We start from the raw sequence: 24,573 nt of genomic DNA on the forward strand, positions 1-24,573 counted from the left end.
AATCATAATGACTAGACTTGGCTCCAAATAAAGGTAATTTGTAAATGTAACATGCCTCATTTTAAGAGGTAGGGAATTATGGGGCTAAAACATTATAAATAATGTTAAACTTTGTTATTTATTATAAAGTTATCTAGGAATTATGAGGTCGGGATTTGGAGAGGTCCTCAATATGAATATTGTCAGTCCATAGTTACCCAGTTTTACAATGGAAAGGCTGGAAACGGGTAGAGAAAAAGAAATAAATTATTCTAGAGTATAACAGACAGATGAAATGCCTAACCCACTAGAACAAAACTGAGTAATAAGCCTTAAACAAAGCTAAAGAATTATTGAGTTTTTTAAGTTAATGGGAGTTTTATTGAAAATTAAGAATTAAAGGTGGAGGCATTGTGATACAGTAGAATAAGAACTTGTTTTTTGAAAATTACTATGCCAGTACTAATACCAAGTAATACCCACATGACCATAATACTTCCTTCCTAAATAACAAAATCCATGTTTGGTCAGGGATTACCAAGGACATCCAGGATACTGGTGCATATCAAGAATGGTTGAGAAAATATTTTTTATAATCCAAAGAAATCATATCCTTAACACTTTGGGGGTACTAGATTTGAGGAATCTAGCAGCTATTTCTCCTGGGATTCAAAATACATACATATGAAGACTTTATCTGTGCAAAACTAAGTGACCCTACTATGAATTTGTGATTACTTGGTATTTTTTGTGAAATATTCTATTTTTTACTGCTATAAAAAAAGATTTCAAAAATCAAAAAAGGGACAAATAATTTTGAAGCAAAAGACATTTATTTGCTGACAGGTAAAGACCAGTACATTTTCAAGAAGTGCAAAATGCACCAGGACCCCTCCCCCCATACAAAAACTGGTATTGGTACACATGTTTAAGCAATGCTACACTTGTTTTTTGGCAAAGTGCTGTATTGTATTATTCATTCTGTTTTGTTAAACCAACCATTCCTCTGTGAACCAATCGATATCAAATTTTCTACAAAAACAAACTAGACAGTGAGTGGCTCAAGAAATAAGCTGCCATTTATGCATAGATTGATGTACAGTATTTCTCCTAACTGAATGTCCTCGAGTCTTTCAAGTTGTTCAAATTTTTCTGTGTATAGAAACACATTTACAAGGCACATAGTCCAATTGACAATACTATTTAATCTAGTTACAAAATGTATTACCTTGGGGGTTAAGGGGAAAGGGATCAACATGTTCACAATATTAAATCAAAGCCATTTCTTTTACTTTATATGTAACATATAAACATAAAGTTCAGAACCTCTGAGGAAAACAAATCAAAGGTGAGACAGCAGACTCCCTTCATATACTCCAGCCTTTCCACTAGTGACTCAATTTGTAAACAGAAAAAAAAATCCCAGACAAAATACAAAGTATTGTTATGTGGAGCGTAACATTTAGGTTTAAATCCAAAACAACAACAAAAATTCCATCATATATATTAAAAGAATCCCCAATGATATGCAACCATATATATCATCTTGCACTGAAGCTGCCTTTTCTGAAAGTAACTTCTCCCAAAATAAAGGTATTAAAACAGATATCCTCCTACCTAAGTTTTCAAACTGCTTAAACTTGGACAGTTTTAAGAAAACTGGTATATGACAAAGCTAAACCACAAAAATTGACTTTTTCTAGATAAAAAAATTTAAATAACATTTCAAACACACATATGGAAATGGATGAAATCACCCTATCTAACTTGACTACTGACAAAGATCTTCAATTCTGTAGGCCCAGTTCTACAAGAATTAGTAAGAACAGACCTTTAAAAACTGTAATAACATTACTAAAACAAACACAAACCACCAAACAGATTAGTATCTCCAAAAGAAAGGAGCAGTCTCAAACTTTCTTTAGTAAAAGTAAAAGCCCCAAGACTTGTAAGTTCTTTTCATTTCACTATTCAATCTCATTATTTAAAATGATAATTTACAGCTCTAATTTAAAGTGAACAAATTCAATCTTCCTTCATTTTTGTCTTTTCCAACTCTAAGAAAGTAAGAATTTAGGCTATATTCTTCCTTGCTCTTTTCCTGCTAAAGGAAATCAAGAAAAGTATGATTTTACTTTGAAAGCATAAAATAAGCAAAACTTGCAAAAGGTTTATCAGGCAAATATACTGTTCTCCACTAGAAAAGTTAGCGTAGGGCTGGGACAGAATGATGACAGAAGAGTATATAAACAAAGCATGTAGCATGAATCAAGTCAGGGACAATAACAAGAATTCCCCATAGCAGAAAATTTTTGGATTGAACCACTTTTAGAACTGCAAAAATACTAAACAAACCAAACTTAAAATGAATAATGCATTCATATGGAAGATAAATCATGGATAATTAATTTCAGTTTATAGCACAGTAATAAGACTATATGAAGTACAGAATGTGATGTCTACCTAAATGATATTAACAAAAACTGCCAACAGTGAAAAAAGTTGAAGAAATTTTAAAAGGGGTATTATTTCTCCTTATATGAATTTCATGGAGCATAGATTAAGTGATTTCATTCAGACCACTAACATTTATTAATAAACTTTAAAATCTTATCTCTTTGGCCATGTTTTATTTTACATCAGATTCACATTTCCAACGAGGCTACTGGCCTTGCACCTTGAATAATCAAGAATTAACTACATTTTAAATGGGAAATTTTGATGCCAACATAAATACCACAGCATGCTTATAGTACACATAACTCTCACTCCATACAATTCCAACAGTTTTTGAAAAAAAGAATTTTAAGCTTACAAAACTAGCTGTTAGGCAGTAACTAACAAAACTGAGTGAATTAATAGCCCTCTAGAAAAGAAATACAATAATCTTCTATACTAATCTGTTCATGTGGCCATAGCAAATTTTCACAACTGAATGTCAGATCTAGTTTGAGGTACCAGCACTTCATGTAACCTATGTATAAATCTTCCTTCTCAATACTCAGAAGCTTTACAAGAAGTCATTTAGTCATATTATTTTCAAGTTATCCAACTGTACTGCCCTATCAGCAAACAGTTTCTAAATCATTCTTCTCCCATGTAAACACAAACAGTTTTTAACAAAATACTTGCCCAGTTTGACAGAGCTTTGTGGACTTGGCCCCTAATCAGAAAAAATAAATAATGGGGAAGGCCATGAAAAGTAGACAAATCCCCTGTTCTGAAAATGACACTTTCTTAATGCTATTGGAAGAACAAACTATTTTAAGCATTTAAACACACTAACCATTTGACCTTGTTGAATCACAATCACCCCGTGCTATTCAACACAGCTTTTCCCACTTAAAAGGGGAAGAAAAGATTCCCATAGTTCCTGGCATCTGAAGTCAAGACAGAGCCATGTAAAATAATACTCTGCATGATTATAATGCCTTTCCTTCTGAAAGCATCTTAACATGCATTTACTATTTAGTCAGGACTGGATTGTAGTAGGATAAATTATCAGCCTGGTGCTATTCTTCTAATCTTAGTAGAAAATGGGCTTTTGGGTTCTAATTATGTGTCTTTGGGTCATATAAGGAACTGGGAATTTGTAGTGTGAACAGCTCCAGTTAAGTCATCACTAAATACTATCTTTAAAAATTGTAAAGTGGCTAGCTATAGATTAATGGTAAATCTGTCACGTTTTCTCTTGTGAAACTTATTAATTGTCCTGAAGGAAATTAAATCAGAGCTTGGTCTTCATTAGCACCATGCTCTCTTGAACTAACCAAACAGCCCTGGGCAGATACTTAGCCAAATAACAACCAATTCAGTAGACAGAGTCCCTTGGAATTATATGAAGTCCAGTTCTAGAAATCTTCTAACTCCAAACATTTACAATCCTCACAACATCCCTGTGAGGTAGCTATTCTTATTCCCCTTATTGAATGAGGAAAACAGAACAGGGTAGATTTTTCCCAAAACAGAAAAATTAGCCCATAGAGCAAGAAACTCCTCCCCCCAAAAAACAAAACAATAAAACTCCAGCTACTAATTTTCATTCAAGACAATCTTAGTCTGGAAGCAATGTTTGTCAAGGGTCAAACCATGCATACCACACCACATTATCAGCACAGGCTTTTAAAACCTGTTCCTGGGTTAGAAATAAAGACTTTAGCTTCTCATTGTGTAAAAGTGAAGAGGCTGTATTAAATTGTACACAATTATAATGACTAATCAATAGGCAAAAAGATGATCTCTTAAGTAATCTAAACACTGGAACAAATGAGCATCTTTACACAAAATGAACACTTCTAAGTATAAACCACATATCTGCCTTAAATTTTACTAAATGAAACAGTATTTCTGTCCCATAACCTGCAATATTTGTACCACATCATTATAATAATCAGAAAGATAGCTAACTCCGATCTATTAACTAAATGTACCTGACATCAAAATGAACTATATGAGAAAATAGTATAATATCAAGTTCTCTTTCAATAGAAAAGTCCAGCCATGATTCCATTATGTCCATGGCAACCATTGCCTTTTCATGCTTATTAGTGTGGTTTAAAAAAAAAAGTTCATTATATACAGAAAAGATTATCAAGTACTGGTCATTAAAGTGTATGGCTGACCCTGAGAAATTCTGTTTACTCAAACTTTTGTTTAATACAAAAAAGAAAGAAAAAGAAAAGAAATTCAGCTGAAACCTGACTATTCCATCACTCAGTAAGAAATTTCTTTAAAATGCCAACTAATTCACATAACTTAGTTGAGTCATCAGATATTCTCAAAATACAAAACACTGCAATTGTACTGTTTCTAAAACATTCTGAAAAAAATTTAGGAAAAAGTTAACTCTTAAGAGCAAGGCATTGTGTGACATACAGAATGTAATTTTTTTAAAAAAAATTATCTAGAAAAACAATTCTATTTAAATGATTGATCATCAGTCAAGCTGCAAATACACACCTTCGTTATTTGAGTGTATGTACACACATCACACTCACCCACACTCACACATAAAACCAAGAGCAATATACCAACAAATTGATATGATTAAGACTTGGAATTCTCAGTAATTATACTGACGCTGGCAAGGCTGGTGAACAACCCACCCATTGTGCTTGATTTGCCGAGAGTGGCAATCCCTGGTAAGATTTTGGCGACGGAGGTTATTTCTGTTCAGAGAATGTCTTTCACCATGTTCTTTTATCCACGGGGTGGGACGAAAGCTCTTGGTTTGTTCGAGAAAAGTTGAATGAGCAGCAAGAGCTGCAACATAGCAGTGAACATGTTGCCCCACTTCATTCCGTATTTCCATTCTGAAATAGCAAAAACATGTCAAATCTTCACAAACAGAATGTTATTAACTAAATCCATCAGTTATTTATCAAGTTTTTTTTTTTTAAACTAAATCTGAAATTACATTAGCATTATAAAGGTCTTTGTGCAGTAAAGTCTTTGGGGTAAGATTTAGCTAAAACATCCATAAGACTCACTACATTTGTAGTACAGAATAGTAGAGCACTTTAGATACCTCTTAAGAGAAGAGCCAACAATTGGATAACAATGTTCTTAACAAGCTTGTAGCGTTAAAAATGTTTGGGGATACACAAATTTGACCATATACAATTTGACCAATAATGAACACTTTCTCAGGTATACAAGAAACTACTCCTCAAATAAGTTTTAGTTTAGAATAAAATGCTGAATCTTAAGTTGATCTAGAATTGATTTTACTCAGAGTGCTATTATGTAACCCAAACTACAAAAGGCCCTGAGAAATAGTTGCTTTCAGAAATGTTATATATGATAGCATGAACTATAGCATTATAGTATATTCTTCATTAAAGACAAAAATAGTACTGATCTGAATTCAAAATTGTGATTCCCAATACATACTACAGATGAGATTCAGATTTGCACAGCCAAATTTACATGGTTATTTTCAATCATTTGCTTTTGTATATTTAGGAAGAACATGATCATAAAAAATACATGCTCAATAAGTTTTTGCTGAATGGATTATATGTTTAACTATATGGATTTTTCTAAATCGAAGAATTCATAATCATAAAAATGCTTCCACTTTTGTAAATTTTGAAATTTAAAATCATCTTTTTTTCTTAAAGATTATCACAAATTCAGAGTCTTTCTAATGGACTTTAAGATGCTGCATGGGTCCCAAGGTGATCAAATATCTAATGTGCCAGTGAGCTTTAAGCAGCTTTTCCTAGCCCTACAATATTAAAGGGTGTACTATTAAACAACTAAAGATATTTCAAGCTCTAGTTTAACTCTAAGGTATGGTTTTGGTAAAACCTTCTTTACTAAAACTGATTTATTCAAAGTTATATATTAGTAAGGCCTAATTAAGATTGTGACAGAACATAATTTATCACAAATAAATCTTATAAAGGCTTAATTGCAATCGGGTATGAACCATGACTCCCAAGTCAGCCTTGTAAGATCCCTTCAGTTCTATAATAAAATAATCTATAGTAGCATCACTAAAATAGACCAATCAGTAACACAACTATCGAAATAATCCATCTTATTTGTTTAAAAGTGACACCTAGCGCCCATAATGGGTTAGATGCATCATTAAGAATTTGAAAATTGTAGAAAATCAGTTATTAAATACCCAATAATAATATTGGGTGTGTGTGTATCAGGAGGAGGGGGTTCTTGGGCAGAAAATATTGCATGTATAATATTGATTAAGCATTCCTTATTTAACTTTTCATCCCCTGATACCAATATCCCCCCTCCCCCAATTACTCCATCCCTGTTTGTTCCCTTCCTAAGATCCCAGGGCTTGGCTCAGTGCTTACCTTTTCATCGACATCCTCCAATCAAGGTTTTTCCCTTACTAGGACACTGCAGTCAGAAGGAAGTCTGAGAGAGGGATGGCTGCTGAGTTTGAAGTTTTTCCTCCCTCTACTTCCCCTTCACCACTTCCAGGCCTAGAATTAGACCAGGTCTGGGGTAAGAGGAGAACCAGAGGGTTCCTAAGCAGGCTCGGGCAAGAGCCAGTAAAGAGCAGAATTGAGGATAGGGGAGTGGAGACATCAGGAGGGAAGCATGAGCACGGAAGCCATGCTGAGCTAAGGGTGCCCCCTTCAAAGCTCACATCTGTACCATTGTAATGGAAATCATTTTCTTCATTTAGCTCAATGTAGTTTCCAGTACACATGGCAATATGCATTTCTATTTCTTCACATGCTTGGTCTACATTTTCAGGCACACCTGTCACCTCAAAGACAGGCTCCTTATCTCTGCTTGGAGTAACTATATATGTGTGGGTCAACAGGGAAGTGTTGAGTACAGACCTGAGTGTAAGCTGGGAATTGCCTGCAATTCAGAGCTTTAAATAAAAAAACAAAAATAAAAAGGAAATACAAAGCTTGTTCATATAAGAATAATTGGGTGATTTTAAAGGACATTTAAGGGGTCTTTAAAACACTGTAAAGCTAGATGTTAACTTTCTATCATTTATACATTAACAATATCATAATTACATTATCCTTTACTACTCAACTAGAGAAAGTTAGGTGTGAAATTAAAAAAAAATGCTTGGGGCAGCTAGGTGGTGCAGTGGATAGGATACCAGCCTTGAAGTCAGGAAAACTTCAAATCTGACCCTAGACACTTAACACTTCCTAGCTTTGTGGCTCTGGGCAATTAACCCCAATTGCCTCAGCAAAAAACCAAAATGCTTTGATTAACAAAGAATGAAACTAATCAACTACTTTCTTCTCTCCTTAAACTTTTAGTCTGAATGTTTTAAACTGGTTATAGACTTAATGTTTTGGATTAAGTATACTTTAGGCAGATTAAATATTATAGCAGACTTGGTTAAGACTGAACACAATAATTCAGGCCAGTTAAGGCATGTTTTCCAAACAGTCTTTTTTAGCCAATCAATTAACAGCAAGTCAATAATCCTTATTTTTAACCTTAATTTTTTATAAATTTCTGAATATCCTCTTCAATTCAGGGAGCGTATTTTCATTTCATCTATCACTTATGGATACTATTCAGCGACATTGTCTACGTACAAATAAGACAGAAGGTAAATATTTAGACAAATGAAGTGATGAAGACCTAGGAATCTGGCTTTGGATAATCTAAAATAAATGGCTGTTTAGAGATACTTGCCTTGCCTTGCAAACCTTACCTTTTAAGATTATACAAACCTATGAAAATATAAAGCATTTTGTGATTTTGACATGCTTTGTAAATATTAACAGCAAAGAAATGCTTTGGCAAAATATAAATACAAGGCTGTGTCCAAAACTCAAATCAAATATCTAAAATAGCTGGTCACCATTTAGAGGGAAATACATTCATCCCTCTTTGAATTATGTAAAATCTAACTTTTAAATTAAAATACCTAAATCCTGTATCATGGGGTAGAGGGCAGAATTCTGGTAAACATGGCAACATTTCAAGATGCCATTTATAGCTTTAGACAGAGGTCAAGTATAATTCACTTATTTTAAAGTTACTTCTAGATGGGATAGTTTAATACATATATTATAGTCATGTGGTTAAAAAAAACTTTTTTTTAAGTCTTGTGATTTTTTCACATTTACCATAATTATGTTAACATGTACATCTTTTCATTAAATCTTTAAAGTTTGTTTGAAATATTTTATCTTTTCATCTAAAATTAGACTTTGTGTTACATATGTTACTTACAACTTACCTAGGACTGCTTGGATTATGAAATTCGGTCTCACAGCTACCCTCATTAAGATTCCTGGAGGAATTATAAACAGACATGCTGGGATGTTCTATTAGAAGGTTTTCCAAAGGACTGGTTTCCACCTTGATAGTGGTTAATCCACCTGCAGTAAAGCATGGGGGAGGGGTAATAAACCAACTCTCCTCCATTGGACAGGCCTCAAATTGGACGTAGCAAGATTCACTAGTATCAGCTAAACATTCCAGGGAAGCTGGTAAACAAGAAAAAACTGGAGGATGATCAGTAGGAGATTCTTCACTGATGTCTTCCTCTTCGACTTCTGTTGAAAAATTAGTGTCTAGATTGTGTTCCAAATTGAACAAGATGTTTCAACAGTTCCACAGTGGAATGGACATCACATTGATTATGTAAATAAATTCATGGAACATAAAAGGGGGAAAAAAGAGAAAATGTTAACATCACATATAATGTTTACTTGCTTCTGTTTTCTTAACAAAGGTTTGGTTTTCTGTTAGTCAGCTAAATGATTATCAGTGATGACTAAATGCCTAATGGCTCTTTAAAACTGATTTTTCTTGGACTGTGTTTTTTAAAGCAAATAAATTGCCAGAAAACAAAAAAATGAAAATATTATCTGTAATAAAATGGATTTCCTATAAAATTAAGTCTAATTTTCTTAGTTTTTTTAAGGTTAGAAAATCAAAGTTACTTTGGTACACTACCACAAAATTTTTATTTTAGTCTTGTAAGACTTCAGAATTGCTGATTTATTTATGCAAAAACTGAGAATATTTACCACTTCTCATAATGATTATATACTGAAGATCTCTTACCTATAAAGTCAACAAGAATCCATTCATCATCATCTTTTTCACTAAATTCTGGTTCTTTGCTAGAGGTCTTGATTTCACCCACAAACATACTATTCAATCTCTGGAACATTGTTAAGGCAAGAATGAAACTTTGGCTAGTTCTGTAGCTGCGATTTCAAAAACGGTGTCTTCGATAAACCCAATGGCACGACAGGAAATTAAAGTGCATAAATTCTTATTTAAGAAAGATATGGAGTATGAAGAATCATTATCCTCAGCTGAAACAGAAAAAGAATGATTATAGTTAAACACACATTTATAGCACTCTAATCTTGAGTCTTATCTTTATTTCTAGAAAGGTACTAGCCAATTGCTTTTCTATATGGCAGAGGAAAAAATATCACTTCTTTCCTATACTGTATTTGCTTTAGTAGCCAACCTGCTTACATGTTTAATCAAAAGTATTTGTAATGCCACTGAAGGAAGCCAGTCAGTTCTGTCTGCCCCATACATACTTTTAATCACAGTCCTATTTATGGCACAGTACAAATAAAGTAGTGCAGTAGTCACTGAGGTTACTGTGAGTACGGAATTCAAAAGACGAAAATGTTCATTTTATTTATGCAAAATTAGGATTCAATATCATCCAACAGTCAGTCTATTAGGTAGTGCAGAAGATAAAAGTGCTGAAGGCCTTTAAGTCACAATAGTTTCCATGTTCAAATGCAGCCTCAGATACCTACTGGCCCAAAGGGCTATCAAACTGGGTATATACCCTTTGAACAGTATCACTACTATAAGTGTATCCCAAAATGATTTTAAAAGAGGGAAAAGGACAAATGCTCATTAATGGGGGAATGGCTAAATAAGTTCTATGAATGTAATGTAGTATTATTGTTCTATAAGAAATGAGACCGATTTCAGAAAAGATTTATATGAACTATATATAATGAAAAAAGATTTATAGGAACTGATGCTGAAAGAAGTGAGCAAAACCAATATAACATGCTACATAATAATAGCTAGATTGTGTGGATGGGCAACTATGATAGACTTAGCTCTTCTCAGCAATGCTGTGATACAAGACAATTCCAATAGATTTGGGATGGAAAATGACATTTGCATCCACAGAAAGAACTATGGAAATCTCATTACATGCAAAAGGAAAAATAAAATACTATTAAGAAAAAGTTCATGTAGAAAATATTTGATTACAAAATAATAAAATTTAGTTCTTTAAAATAATACATTTCCTGCAAATGAAGGTGGTCTAACTGTATCAGACCTAAAACTATATTACAAAGCAGTGGTCATCAAAACCATTTAGTATTGGCTAAGAAATACAGTTGATTGGTGGAATAAGTTAGATTCACAAGATATAACAGTCAATGATTATAGTAATCTACTGTTTAATAAAATCAAAGACCCAGCTTCTGGGATAAGAATTCACTATTTGACAAAAATTGCTGAAAAAACTGGAAAATAATATGGCAGAAACTAGGTATTAACCAACACCTAACACCTTATAGTAAGAGAAGGTCAAAATAGGTTCATGATTTAAACATAAGGAATTATGCTACAAAAAATTTAGGAGAACAAAGGATAATCTATCTCAGATCTATGGAGAAGGAAGGGATTTTATGGCCAAAGAACTAGAATATATTATAAAATACAAAATGAATAACTTTGATTATATTAATTTATATACATAATGTATGTTTACATATTTCATAATATTTTATTTTATAAAATCAGTTTTATACAAACAAAACCAACAGACAAAATTAGAATGGAAGCAGAAAACTGGGAAAAAATTTTTACATCCCAAGGGTTCTGATAAAGGCCTCATTTTTAAAATAGAGAGAATTGATTCAAATGTATAACAATACAAGCCATTCTTCAATTGATAAATGGCCAAAGGACACAAATAATTTTCTGTAAAGGGCAGGAACTTTGGAGAAATATACTTACGGCTTCGTATGATTGATTTAGTCCTACAAAGTGTAACTCAGTGAAACTGATAAGACAATGGTTATCTAGTTTTACATGTACTTATTACTTAATATAGTTCTACAAGATTGACACCTATAATGATATACTTGTAATAGAGTATATAAATCTCCCATCTCCCACCATCATGGTGGCTGGCCTGTCCTTCGTTTATCTATTGAGATCAAATCCCATCAGAAGGCCTTCCAGAAAACTAGCCAGGTCCCAGGTGAAAGAGGCAGACTATGAAGGAGATAAAGATTTTTTGACTTATAAAAGTCTGGCTATTCTTATGGTGATTACTCTGCTGAAATGAAGGCTGATCCCAAGACCTCCAGAAAGCTAACCAGAACATTACAATTTTCAAACTAAATTAAAACCATTTTCAGTCATATTTAATAATTTTTCTAAATCACTATTGATCAGAGAAATGAAAAATAAAACTGAAGTATCACTACACATCTCTCAGATTGGCTAAGATGACAAGAAAAGATGATAAATGTTGGAGATGTGGGAACACTGGGAGACTTAATACATTGTTGATGGAGTTGTGAATGGATCCAATCATTCTGAAGAGCAATTTGGAACTATACCCTAAGGACTAGCAAACTATGCATACACTTTGATACACAAGGTCTTTACTGCGCTTGTATCCAAGAGACCATAAAGAAGGAAAAGGGACCCACATGTGCAAACATGTTTATAGCAGTCATTTTTGTAGTGTCAAAGAACTGGAAACTCAAGTGGATGCCCATCAGTTGAGGAATGGCTGACTTAAGTTATGGTATATAAGTGTTATGTTATTATTGTTCTGTAAGAAAAGATCAGCCCGATGATTTCAGAGAGGCACAGAGAGACCTACATGATCTGATGCCAAGTGAAGTTTGCTAGCCCTTAGGGTATAGTTCCAAATTGCTCTTCAGAATGATTGGATCCATTCACAACTCCATCAACAATGTATTAGTCTCCCAGTGTTCCCACATCTCCAACATTTATCATCTTTTCTTGTCATCTTAGCCAATCTGAGAGATGTGTAGTGATACTTCAGTTTTATTTTTCATTTCTCTGATCAATAGTGATTTAGAAAATTTATTAAATATGACTGAAAATGGTTTTAATTTAGTTTGAAAATTGTAATGTTCTGGTTAGCTTTCTGGAGGTCTTGGGATCAGCCTTCATTTCAGCAGAGTAATCACCATAAGAATAGCCAGACTTTTATAAGTCAAAAAATCTTTATCTCCTTCATAGTCTGCCTCTTTCACCTGGGACCTGGCTAGTTTTCTGGAAACCAATGAGGTGATTCAGGCCAATGGTCTTGTGATGGAGAAAGCCATCTGCACCCAGAGAGAGGTCTGTGGGGACCAAGTGTGGATCATAACATAATATTTTCATCTTTTGTTGTTGTTTGCTTGCTTTTTGTTTTCTTTTTTTTTTAAACTTCTTGAGCTGATTTTTCTTTTTCATTATAATAAATATGGAAATATATATAGAAGAATTGCACATGTGTAATTTATATTGGATTACTTGATGTTTAGGGAAGGCGGTAGGGGGAAGAAAGGGAGAAAAATTTGGAACAGAAGGTTTTGCAAGGATGAATATTGAAAATGATCTTTGCATGTATTTTGAAAACAAAAAGCTATTAAAAAAAAAAAGTTAAATGCATTTCAAAGTGCTCTCTCACTTCTATTAAGTTGTCCTGTGTACTGATTTTAACTTAGATGAAACTATGCCACATTGTTTCCAAAATCATTCCTATCCATGCTTCATTCAATTAAGTTAACATGAAGCATCTACACTACAATCAAGGTTCAGACCAGGAAGACAAATTAATAACTTTAGTGATAGTTAGAAATCAGAAGACCTGGGTTTAGATCCCTTTTCTAACATGGTATGTGACTGGCTTCCCAGGCTTCCTCTATGAATCAACTATATTCCTAGCTTTTATATGAAGCCTTTCCTAACTCCTTTTAGTTGTAAAGCCTTCTGTTTTATTTCCTATTTATAATGTATATAGCTTGGTTATATGCAAATATTGTAAATATGTTTGCTTGCCGTTTTAACTTGATTAGACTGTGAGCTTCTTAAGGACAGGACTTTTCTTTCACCTCTTTTTGTATAACCAGTACATCTACTTCTTAAGGTTTTTATGAGGATAAAACTAGATAACATTAATGAAGCACTTTTCAGTGCTAGCTATTATTATATCACCCTTTTGGCAAACTGCTTCAGAGAAAAAGCCCAATGATGAGGCTCCAAGTAGGCTAAATATTGTATCAATTATAAAGCAGGAAATCCTGCTCAGGAAAATACTGTTGGTTACTGTAGCTTGTCTGCCTCCTGGTAAATTTTCCTACTATGAGGAACAAGGGTGTGGCCCAGAAGCAGTTGACTATGTCCAGCTTTCCTATGATGCTTATTTAGTGGAAACTTTTTTGCTGGAAACATTCAATGCTCTATAATCGTAGCTATTCTTTCAAAACCTTTTGAAAGCACAATTCCAAAAAGATATACCCAAGCTTTTTTGACCTCTTTAATCCAGTTAATGAGGACTATAATCAATTCTTAATATTATTTACTCACAAATCACATTTAATAGTAGCAAACCTCTGAACTGATAATATTGGCTGTCTAGGGAAAGGGGTAAGGGAAAATTAGATGCCACTTTCCTCCTCTACAGCTTCATTTCCTTACCTATAAAAATAATTTGGACTAGATATGAAAAGTTTCCATCTCTAAAATACATTGTTTTTAAGACACTGATTCTAAGATAACTAAATACTGTACCTCAGTGCCAGTCACATAGTATTATTTTAACAAATGCAGAGAAATATTATATAATCCACAGGAAAGATAAACATCAAGTTGGTCTAACCATGGGATTCAGTTGGGCAAGGACTCTCAGGATTCTGCATGTATTCAAAATTCATTAAATGATTCATTTAAAGTATGAAAGGCACTCCTGTAGATAGCAAGACATGGTATAAACTTTGTTGAAAACAAGTTCACAGTCTAACAAAGAGGAAAAGACTATAGGGGGAAAATGCAAATTATGATGAATAAACTCATAAGTGCAAAATAAATTATATAAAGTGCTAAATTCACTTTCAAAAAATTCACTTTCATTTTGGTAGATAAGCATTATAGTATGGTCAGAAGCACAACATAGAAGAGCTTCAGAATATGGGTTGGACAAAGAGTAGAATATTCAAATAGAATATAATCAGCAAGGCAGAAGATACTTAAGATCTAATGAAGGGTAAAGCTACACTTTGAAGGGATTTAGATAACTGGATTTGGAGCTATTTACCTTAAGCAATTAAGAAATCCAGAGAATAGGTTGTACACAAATAAAGTTAGCATGAATAGGCTCCTCCTGAATAGTCAGTAAAGAATAACCAATTAGTACAATGGAGCCAAGAGCAGCTAGGTGATGCAGTGGACAGAATGCTATACCTGAAGTCAGGAATACTCATCTTTGAGTTCAAATCCACACTTATTAAGCTGCATGTCATGTCACTTAACAGGGATTGCATTAAGGGGAAAAAAAAAAAAAAAGAAGGAAATAGCAAATCATTCCAGTATTTCTGACAAGAAAACTCCATGAACAGTTGGTCAACCAGATCAAGAAGAGTGGGTCGTAACTGTTCCACACAGTGATCAAATGGAGTTACTCAGGCAGTACTGAAAAATGAATGAGAGGGAAGACAGCCTGCAGGCATGACGTTCACAAAACAGATTCAGGAGTGGAAGTGAGCTTAGTCATTCATACTCCTCATTTTATAGATGACTTATAGAGGTTGACTTGACCAAGATCACACAGTTGTTAGAATATTTCAGGGGAAAAAAGACAGGAACATTTGGTTGCAGGGAGAATGAACCTGATGGGAGAAATTTTGGAGTAATAAAACTAATAGAAGCAATTACTGGTAACCAATTTCTGGGGTCAATTTCTGGTCAACAACTGGAAAGAAATAATGACTCAGAAGGAGTCGATGCTATGTGACTAGTAGGAAGAGTTGCTGTCCAAAGAAAAAAATTAAGAATGGCAAGCTTTCAGAAGAATCATTTGTTTAAAGCTAGAAGAGTTCATCTACTCTAGAGGTATCAAACTCATGGCCTACAAAACTCCCCAAGTGTGGCCTGAATCAAATTAAAATGTAACTGAAAAATGTTTTATCAAAAAACAAAAATTCAGTTCAACTTAGCAAATATATGTTTTTACAATAAGGAATTAGTTCTATTTGAGCCTGACACCACTTATCTAGTCTAAAGAAAAAAAACAGCCTCCGAGGAACCTATCCCAGGTCATACTAGGTTATAAATAGAGGAGAATCAGGATGTGAATTTTTGGATCAAAATCCAGCACACTACATTTATACCATGTTACTATCTTTATCTGAAGAATTCATCTACTAAACTTTTAGAATTTAACACAGGTATCGTCATTGTCCTAGCAATGCCATTCTGCTACCCCTCAGCAGAATACTTTTTGGACAAATTAGGTTAGGTCAAATGAGAAAATTTTATCACCTTTGCACAATGCCTAGCGACTCTTAAAAAAAAAAAAAAAAAAAAAACTGGTATGGCCAAGTAGCACTTCAGATAATCAGTATAAATTTCACAAATTTTCATGAGCTCATCAGGCATTCACTGCTTTGCACATTTACCAATTCAATTGTCTTTGCTAATTGGGCATTACCTCAAATGAAACCAGTATTACTATATAAACCAATATAGGATTCAGAAGATAAAATTGAAAAATTACTTCAAGCAAATTTTGTGACCCCTTCAGGGTTTTCTGGTGCGGTTTGTCCTTTACTTCAACAGATGAGGAAACTAAGGCAAAGAGGATAGGATCACACTGCTAGTAAAGTATCAGAAGCCAGATTTAAACTCAGGTCTTCCTGACTTTGAGCCTAGATTTTATTTCACCACCTACCTGCTAAATTCAAAACTGACAAATTTTAAAATATAAATCTAGAAATCAAATAGAATTATGAACTACAAATTGTATTTGACAGGGTAGGTTTTGGATTATGTTTAATATGATTAAAGAAAAACTGGGCAGAGTTCTGGGATCAAACCTATAAAACAAGGGAATTCTGTCCTATTCTGTACGGATAGCAAGGCAAGATTCTGATTCTAGAGTAGAAAAGATCAAGATTCACTTTGGGTTCACAACTGACTATATGACCAAGAACATGACCATGTCACTTAATTTCTCTATGCTTTATTTGAAAAACTTGTGTAAATACTACTTATACCACTTATTTCACTGGATGAAGCATTTATATAGACAAGACTAAGCTTAATATTTATGGGAATGGAATTTAGTCTTACACACATCCCAAAGGTTTGTACAGCCGGTTTTGCCTAGCCATGAATGAAGCAGATTTCCTGTCTATAAGATGTAGATTGAAACACAATGTAAAATGCCCTTGTGCATGATATGAAAAGGAATTTTTTTCTCCTTGTGATTTATTTTTACAATTAAACAAGATAAAAAAATCTTGTTATACTTTGTTTGGCGTCCCAGAATTTAAGCCTAAGATACAATGTAGTCTCAAATCAGAGTTACTTTTTACAACCTACTAGTTTCACTTGGATAGTTTTTTTTTTTTTTTTAATTGTACTTGAGCTGCCAGTAGGCGGCTCCAAAACAAAATTAAAAAAAAAAAAAACCATTGATTAAAGTTCTCAATCTAAATATATAGTCAGTACTTGATTTAAGTTTCAGACTACCAAGAATTCATCTTCCCTTTTTCTTTTCATATTCCTTATTTCTGTCGGAAAATTTAAAGCTTGATTTTTACAGCTACCACTTAAGTCTTATTCCCGTGCCTCAGCTAAGCCATTTAGAATTCTAGCTCAGACAGACCTCCAAATACAAAAAAGATTTCAAGTACAGACCTAGGCCGATTATTCAGGAGGAAAGAATACAAAAAGATAGCATTTAAGTAGTTGATTGCCACTCATTAATTTAAAGTTTTCAAAGTCATGCCACTCCTTAGGACAGAATAAGACATTTTTAAAAAAGAAAAAGGATGAGGTGATAGAAGATAATCTAGTCACATGAATTATATTAGCCTAAGACTTTCAAAACGTTTTCCCCCCAGATTACACTATAGGCTCTGAAGACCTAAAATTTTTATCTTGCCCTCCCCAAACTTCCAAATCCCAAAAAATTCTGATTTCTCACATTTTTAAAACATATTTTAAAAATCCACTTCTGGTATGTAGGCTATTACCAAACAAATAATTTTAATGACCCAAAGCATTGAGTTATGTCATTTCTTTACTCAAATATTTAAAAACCATTTACAGGCTTTTTTAAATGAAGTCTGGAAAAGAATTGTTAGGTGACCTGTACAATTTTCATCTCCTTGCAAATTAGCTATAACAGTGGACAGTCTCTTCATCTGTAAAATGATAAAAGTCTAAACTTCATCATCTTTAAAATCCTTTAAAGTGGTAGAAAGTATTTTAAAAAGAACAATGACTTGGGCAAATCACTGACATTTCTCCAAGCCAATTTTACTCAGTCATAGGAGTTCATACTGTACTATTCACAGGTTTTTTTTTTTTGTTTTTTGTGTGTGTGTGTGTGTGTGTGTGTGTGTGTGTATGTGTGTTTTGTTTTGTTTTTGGTGAAGCAAAAAAAAAAAAACATTATTAGGGATGGAAATACAGTGCACATTAATTCATGGCACATTTAAATAGTGTGAAGGAATAAAGTATTAAAACTAACCAGAAAGATCAGTTTTCACTCCTTAATCCCCCAAACTTACTCAAAATATAGAAGAACCAGAGTGGACAAAGATAGCTAACTCCCTAAAAATATCAGGAAAAGGGCTTTTCACTATTATTCCTAGCCTCGAAGGTAAACACGAAATTAATTAACATACTAATATAACATCTACAATAACAACTGGTCAGGTTTTTGTTAATTGTAAATGCTTCAGGAGAGCACTAGCAACTAGCTTAGCTATATAAAGCAGCTAATACTCAATTCAATTCTTTAAGGATCTGAGAACTTCCTCCACTGAGGCAGGCAAAAGTTCTCTGGGCCCAAAAAATGTGATCCCGATGTAGTCAACAGAGTGAGGAACGCCAGGCTGTCCTAGGGCGACAAAGTGATTGATGATTCTTACCAAGGCCATGTCAGATCCTACGAAGTTTTCCTCTAAGTCCCACTAGCATCACCTCCACAAGATTACTGCAAACTTATACTCACAAAGTCAACACATTGTTTTCCTCACATTCAGTGAGATGTTAATACAATCCTTATTTTATAATGAGGACACCAAGGTTTGATGAGCTCGAGTGCATTAAGGATTGTAATATATAAGAACGGACCAAGGGGCCATTTGGCCAACTCAAAAGTATCCTAAGTGGTCATCTATTAGAGGGAAGCCAAAAGCAAAAATATTAAGTATACATGACTGATTTTCTTTGTAGCATAGCACAATGACTGGCACATCGTGCGTGCTTAATAAATGCTTACTGATTAACTGGTCTGATATAATGTCACTGGGAAGCAAGATGGAAATAGCAACGATAGAAGCTGAGGAAGCGACTTCAGTACGGGTTTTCCAATCAGAAGGAAATGGGATGGAGCTCCTCTCCGAAATGAAGTCCGTCAAAAGAATTGTCAAGTCCCAGACACTGTGCTAAGCACCGGGAATACAAAGAGAAACCTTTAAAGGGCAGTCCGGACATCGAGGAACTCAGAAATCCAATGTGAGTAAATATATACCCACAACTAAGTACATACAACTATATACAGCATATAGAGAATAATTAAAGGAAAGGCAAAGTGGAGTGCAGCTGGGACCTATAAGAAGCCGGGAGATGGAAATGCGGGTGGGAGCACAAGGGTCTGGGCTGAGGTGTCCCGACAAACAGCCTAAAGAGGTGCAGTAGATGAGGAGAGCCCAAGGAGGCGGAGAAAAGAAGAGGTCCTGCCCACTATGGCAGAGAAAACAGGCCACCCGGAGGGGGAGGAGGCGGTAACCAGACACCAGACGCGTACCCGGTTCCAGCGGTTCCTAGGGCAGCCCCTCTCCCAGGCTACCGCCCTGTGCCCCCGCCCCGACTGCCGCTCGGCTCCTCACTCTGGCCGGTAGTCGCAGCTAAAGGGTCCTCTGCGGCTTGAGATAGCGGGGGTTGATTCCCCGCAGCTCGGGAAGAGGAAGTAAAAAGTCAATAAAAAGCGATGCGGGCGCGGCCCAAGGAAGGTTGGGGGAGCCAGGCGACGGACGCAGGGCGGTCAACCTCCTCTTGCCCGTGGCCCGGTCTGGGCCAGGAAGTGACCCAACGAAGCCAACGGGGCGCTCTCGGCACCCATTCCCCTCCCACGCCCGGACACTCACTCTGGCCTCGGGGACTGAGCAGCTAGTGGGGCACGGTTCGGAACACCCCGGGCGGCTGAGGTAGCGGCGAAGAGCCTAGCGGGGGGGCAGCGAGCGGCGTCCTGCTCTCAGTTCTCGTCCTCTCTCCTAGCGCTGCCGCTGCTGCTGCCGCACCGGCCCGAGCTGCTGAGCTGCTGAATCGCAGCACCGCTGCCTCCAGTCCTTTTGTTGTTGTAGAGCTCACGGAACAGCTGATGGGCCGCCCCGCCCCCGGCTCCTCCCTTGGAGCCGCCCTCCGGGCCCAGCGGCCAATAAGAAGAGAAGCGACCGCGCGGCCGCCTAGGGAGAGGCTGTCACCAACGCACGTGACCTGGCGGCGAGGCCCCGAGACCTTCTCAAGTTAGAAACAAGCCCGGGCAACAAAGGAGAGAAGTACTTAGGAGGGAGGGACAGGGGAAAGCCGGGGCGGGGGGAGGGGCTTGGAGACCAGCCGAGGAGAGTCGGAGAAGGCTTGGACGTGAGGACCTGCGCCTGAGAAGTACAAGAAGCACTTTCTGGGAGGCACCCCTGAGAATTACTGGCCAAGCAGAGTTGACTTCCCGCGACCCCTAGGGAAAAGGCTGAATCTTGTTCTCGCCGGTAAACGGGGGCCCGCGGGACCTGAGACCTTGTCTGGTCTACGCTCGACCGTATCTCCCTGGAGGAGCTGATCTCTGATCTTTTTCTCTTGGGCTATCGTCAAGTGCAGGCTCCAGCAGGACTCTCTTTGTCCAGGGCCTTCCCTCCCCCCATCTCCTCTAAGGCTCCACCTCCATTTGCAAGCCCAGGCTCAGGAAACTGAACCAGTTGTCTCCACCTGGAAGCCTGCGAAGAGTGTGAAAGGAGGAGTCGGGCCGCCCAGGTGCGGCCCAAAGCGGGTTCCGGGAGCTCCACCTCCCGCCTGCGCGGGGCACCTCCCGGTGTCCTTGGCTCTCTGCGCCAACTTTGTTTTGTGACTTTTTGGCACGTCCCTTACTTTCTTAGGCCTGTTTCCTCATCTATAAAATGGGGATAAAATATTTCGCAAGGTATTTAGGTAGCGGTTCAAAAACCAGTAAGTTTTAAAGCATAAAGTGTTATACAAATATAACTTATTTTCTTTATTAATCTTGTGTAAAAAAGTGGGGAATGATAGGCCCGGGAAAACGTATTTATCTACGGGAAAGAGTCCTGGGACCAAGTGGCAGCAACAGCAGTAATTCACTTAAATGAAGATTTTTGGTTACAAATCTTTATATTATCAGCTCTTCAAAATGATTCTGTAACAAATGGTACTAGTTCAAATCCCAATCTTATATAAAAAAAGGTAACCATAATGTAAGGGTTAGTACTCATATCTAGACAATATATTATGCTCATTGGCTCAGAATAAGAGCTGAAAGGGATCTTAGAGGTTTCGCAGTCCAGCAATCATCAAACCAAAAGATTTAGGGCCATTTTTGCAGAATACACATCCTACCTAATAACCAATGATGATAATTGATATATAACACTTGAAAATTTGCAGAGGCATAAATTATCTTGAGACTCAAAACAATTCCGTAAAATAAGAAAAATTGAGATCAGGAATAAGTATTGTGTTTCCTATAAACTTGTCATCTTGAAATACTAGCATGTATGGGAACCTCTTGATAAAGTGGTAGAACTTAAGATTGATGTAAATGTGATGCAATCTTGGCTCTAGGTTACTCTACTACTTTAACACAAAGAGCCACAGTAGCAGTCACCTAAGAGTAAGGCTATTGGAGGACTTTTTTCTACCTAGCTACACCTCTCCATTGGAAGCTCCATCCAATCCTGGAATGTTTACTTGCTTCTTCAGGCCTCTCCCTTGGGTTGGAATGCTCCTTCAAGAACCTCCATTTAAGAAGGGCCAAACCTGTGTCACATCTCCTAGCTGCACTCACTTCTCTTTACCACTCTCTGCTCTAGTCCCCCTTTTCTTCTTTTTATATAGTCTTCTTCCTTTAGAAAGTAATCTCCTTTCAAAACAGAACTGCTTTCTCCTTTTCTATCACTTATAGTTAATATGTAGGCTTGTACCATATGCCAGGCATTATGCTAAGTGCTTTGCAATTATTTCATTTGACCAAAAAAGCCATCAACTGTGCATACCCTTTGATCTAGCAGTGTCTTTACTGGGCCTGTATCCCAAAGAGATCTTAAAGGAGGGAAAGGGACCCACATGTGCAAAAATGTTTGTGGCAGCCCTTTTTGTAGTGGATGTTTCGATGGAAACTGAGTGGATGCCATCACTTGGGGAATGGCTGAATAAATTGTGGTATATGAATGTTATGAAATATTATTGTTCTGTAAGAAATGATCAGCAGGATGATTCAGAGATTACTTGCTGTCTAAGGGTGGGGATGGGGAGAAGGGAGGAAGAAAAATATTTGGAACACAAGGTTTTGAAAAGGTGAATGCTGAAAACTATACATATATTTTGAAAATAAAAAGCTTTAATTTTTTTTTTTTTTTTTGATTTGAGCTCATAACAACCCTGGTAAGTAAATGCCATTAACCCCATTTTAAAGATGAGGAAATTGAGGCAAATCAAATGACTTGCCCAGAATTACACAGCTTGCAAATGCTTGAGGCCATATTTGAATGTTGGTTTCCCTGGACTCCAGAGGTAGCATTCTATCCATTGTACTACCTAGCTATCAATAAACATTTATTAAGCACCTACTGTATACCAGGCCCATTGCTTAGCTTTGGGTTATAGCAAAAGATAGTCCCGTGCCTTCAAGGAGTTTACAATATTAACCGGGGAAGACACAAACAAAAAGAAGCATAACAGTGATGTGTGGAGGAGAGGAGTCACCTTGGAACAGTTAGCACTATAGTCTGGAAGATGAGTTCATCTATGATCTCATATACTCCCTAACTCTGTGACCTTAAGTAAATCACTTAATGTCTCTCAGCCTCAGTTTTCTTATCAGTAAAATGAGAAGAATAATAACAACTACTTCATAGGGATATTGTAAGGATCTTTCCCAACTGGAATAGTCAGATGAGAACAATTTGTTCGAACTGCCTTGAAGGTGGCAAAAGCAGGCACTGTGGAGTATTTAGAGTTTAATCAGGCATCAGTGCCAAGGTCATCCACTGTATCCTGGGCCAGCCCTAGTCATCTTGACTTTTGTCCTGCTACTGGCCTTCAAATAACTTCAAGAAAGAGGGAGGCTAACAACTTTGTCCAACTCTGCCTCACTTAAATCCAATTCACTTCAAAGTCAAAGCATCTCCTGTGATGTCATTGATCCTCTTCGAAAAATGAAAGACAAACAATAACAATAAACACTTGTAAAATATATTATAAGCCTTAAAAGTGCTATATAAATTCTAGCTATTATTGTTGGCTCCAAAGACTAAAAGCAAAGAGATAGTGATAAATGTTGAAGGGATGTGGGAAAATTGGAACACTAATGCATTGTTGGTGGAGTTGTGAACTAATGCAACCAACCATTTTGGAGAGCAATTTGGAACTATACCCAAAGGGCTTTAAAACTGTGCAAATCCTTTGACTCAGCAGTACCAATAGTGTGTCTGTATCCTGAGGGAATCATAAAGGAGAGAAAAGGATCCTCATATGCAAAAATGTTTGTAGCAGTTCTTTTTGTGGTAGCAAAGAACTGGAAAATGAGTAATGCTTGTAAAGAGCTGAAACTCTGAAGAGGTGCACTTGAATCAAACAACCAAGCACTTAAGGCTAATTATCTATTGGACAATGACTCTATTAGCATATGTTTGGAATTGCTCTTCTCTCAGTTAATGCTGGCTCAATGTTTGGGGTTAAGTGAATTGTAGATAGGGATTAGGGGGTTGGAGTGAGAGAGGTGAGAGAACTTCACTTGGCAGCAGGACCAGGAGAAGGGAGGTTAGTGGCAACCTTGTGGCAGTTTATCTGCCTCCTTCACTTCTCCCCATGAAGACCAAGGACTTTGGCTTATCCTGACTCCAGCTGTTCCTGAGACCTCCAGGGAGCTAGCTCGGACTTCACACTTGCCCATCAATTGGGAATGGTTGAATAAATTGTAGTATATGAAGATAATGGAATATTATTGTTCCATAAAAAAATGATGGACAAGCTGATTTTAGAAAGGTCTGGAAAGATTTATATGAACTGATCCTGAGCAAAACAAGAAGAACCAGAAATATATTGTACACAGTAACAGCAAGATTGTGTAATAATCAACTATGAAAGACTTGATTCTTCTCAGTGGTTCAGTGATCCAAGGCAGTCCCAATAAACTTTGGACAGAAAATGTCATCTGCATCCAGAAAGATAACTATGGAGATTGAATATTAATCAATATATACTATGTTCTTTTCTTTTTTGTGTGTTTTTTTTCCTCCTGTAGTTTTTCCTTTTTGTTCTGATTTTTCTCTCCCAATATGATTCATAAATGTGTATTTAAAAAGTTAATATGTATGTATAATCAGAAAAAAATTAATAAAAAAAGGGAAACACAAAAAATAAAGACTTAAAAGCTTAGCTTTGCTCTGGATACAGTACATCATTCTGTACTCAGGATAAACAAAAAATGTTGGCTATTGTCTGATTTCAGGGGTTGCTAGCAATAGAACTGATGATAATTACCCTTTTTGAATGAATGTAGATGCTCCTAGTATGTGATTTAGATTTTTTTTACATATTATCTTGTCTCATTTTATATTATCTTTTTTTTCTAGCAAAGGA

General features: G+C 36.1%; 1 protein-coding gene across 2 annotated transcripts; it reads right to left on the bottom strand.

Annotated features, from left to right (window-relative positions):
- Positions 1-793: 793 nt before the first annotated feature.
- Positions 794-24,370, bottom strand: TP53INP1 (tumor protein p53 inducible nuclear protein 1). 2 transcript variants are annotated; one of them, XM_051970876.1, is made up of 5 exons: positions 19,854-24,370; positions 9,514-9,770; positions 8,681-9,017; positions 6,804-6,935; positions 5,196-5,291 (listed from the first exon to the last, which is right to left on the bottom strand). In XM_051970876.1, exons 2-4 carry the CDS (start codon positions 9,620-9,622, stop codon positions 6,842-6,844), a joined length of 540 nt encoding a protein of 179 aa, XP_051826836.1. In that variant the 5' UTR covers positions 9,623-9,770; positions 19,854-24,370; the 3' UTR covers positions 5,196-5,291; positions 6,804-6,841. The 2 variants fall into 2 exon arrangements, with proteins under 2 accessions (XP_051826835.1, XP_051826836.1); XM_051970875.1 differs by lacking the exon at positions 6,804-6,935 and having other exon boundaries at positions 794-5,291; positions 19,854-24,358.
- Positions 24,371-24,573: the final 203 nt, after the last annotated feature.

This window comes from Antechinus flavipes, chromosome 1, assembly GCF_016432865.1.
Source record: "Antechinus flavipes isolate AdamAnt ecotype Samford, QLD, Australia chromosome 1, AdamAnt_v2, whole genome shotgun sequence".
Classification (NCBI taxonomy): Eukaryota; Metazoa; Chordata; class Mammalia; order Dasyuromorphia; family Dasyuridae; genus Antechinus; species Antechinus flavipes.

What these genes read in the sequence shown, in the direction of transcription:
- TP53INP1 (XM_051970875.1), bottom strand. Translation starts at nt 9,622, where the DNA reads ATGTTCCAGAGATTGAATAGTATGTTTGTGGGTGAAATCAAGACCTCT. An exon ending in GATTCTTGTTGACTTTATAG is followed by an intron (nt 9,018 to 9,513) that starts GTAAGAGATCTT and finishes AACACAATCTAG; the next exon opens with ACACTAATTTTTCAACAGAA. An exon ending in CATAATCCAAGCAGTCCTAG is followed by an intron (nt 5,292 to 8,680) that starts GTAAGTTGTAAG and finishes TTGCTATTTCAG; the next exon opens with AATGGAAATACGGAATGAAG.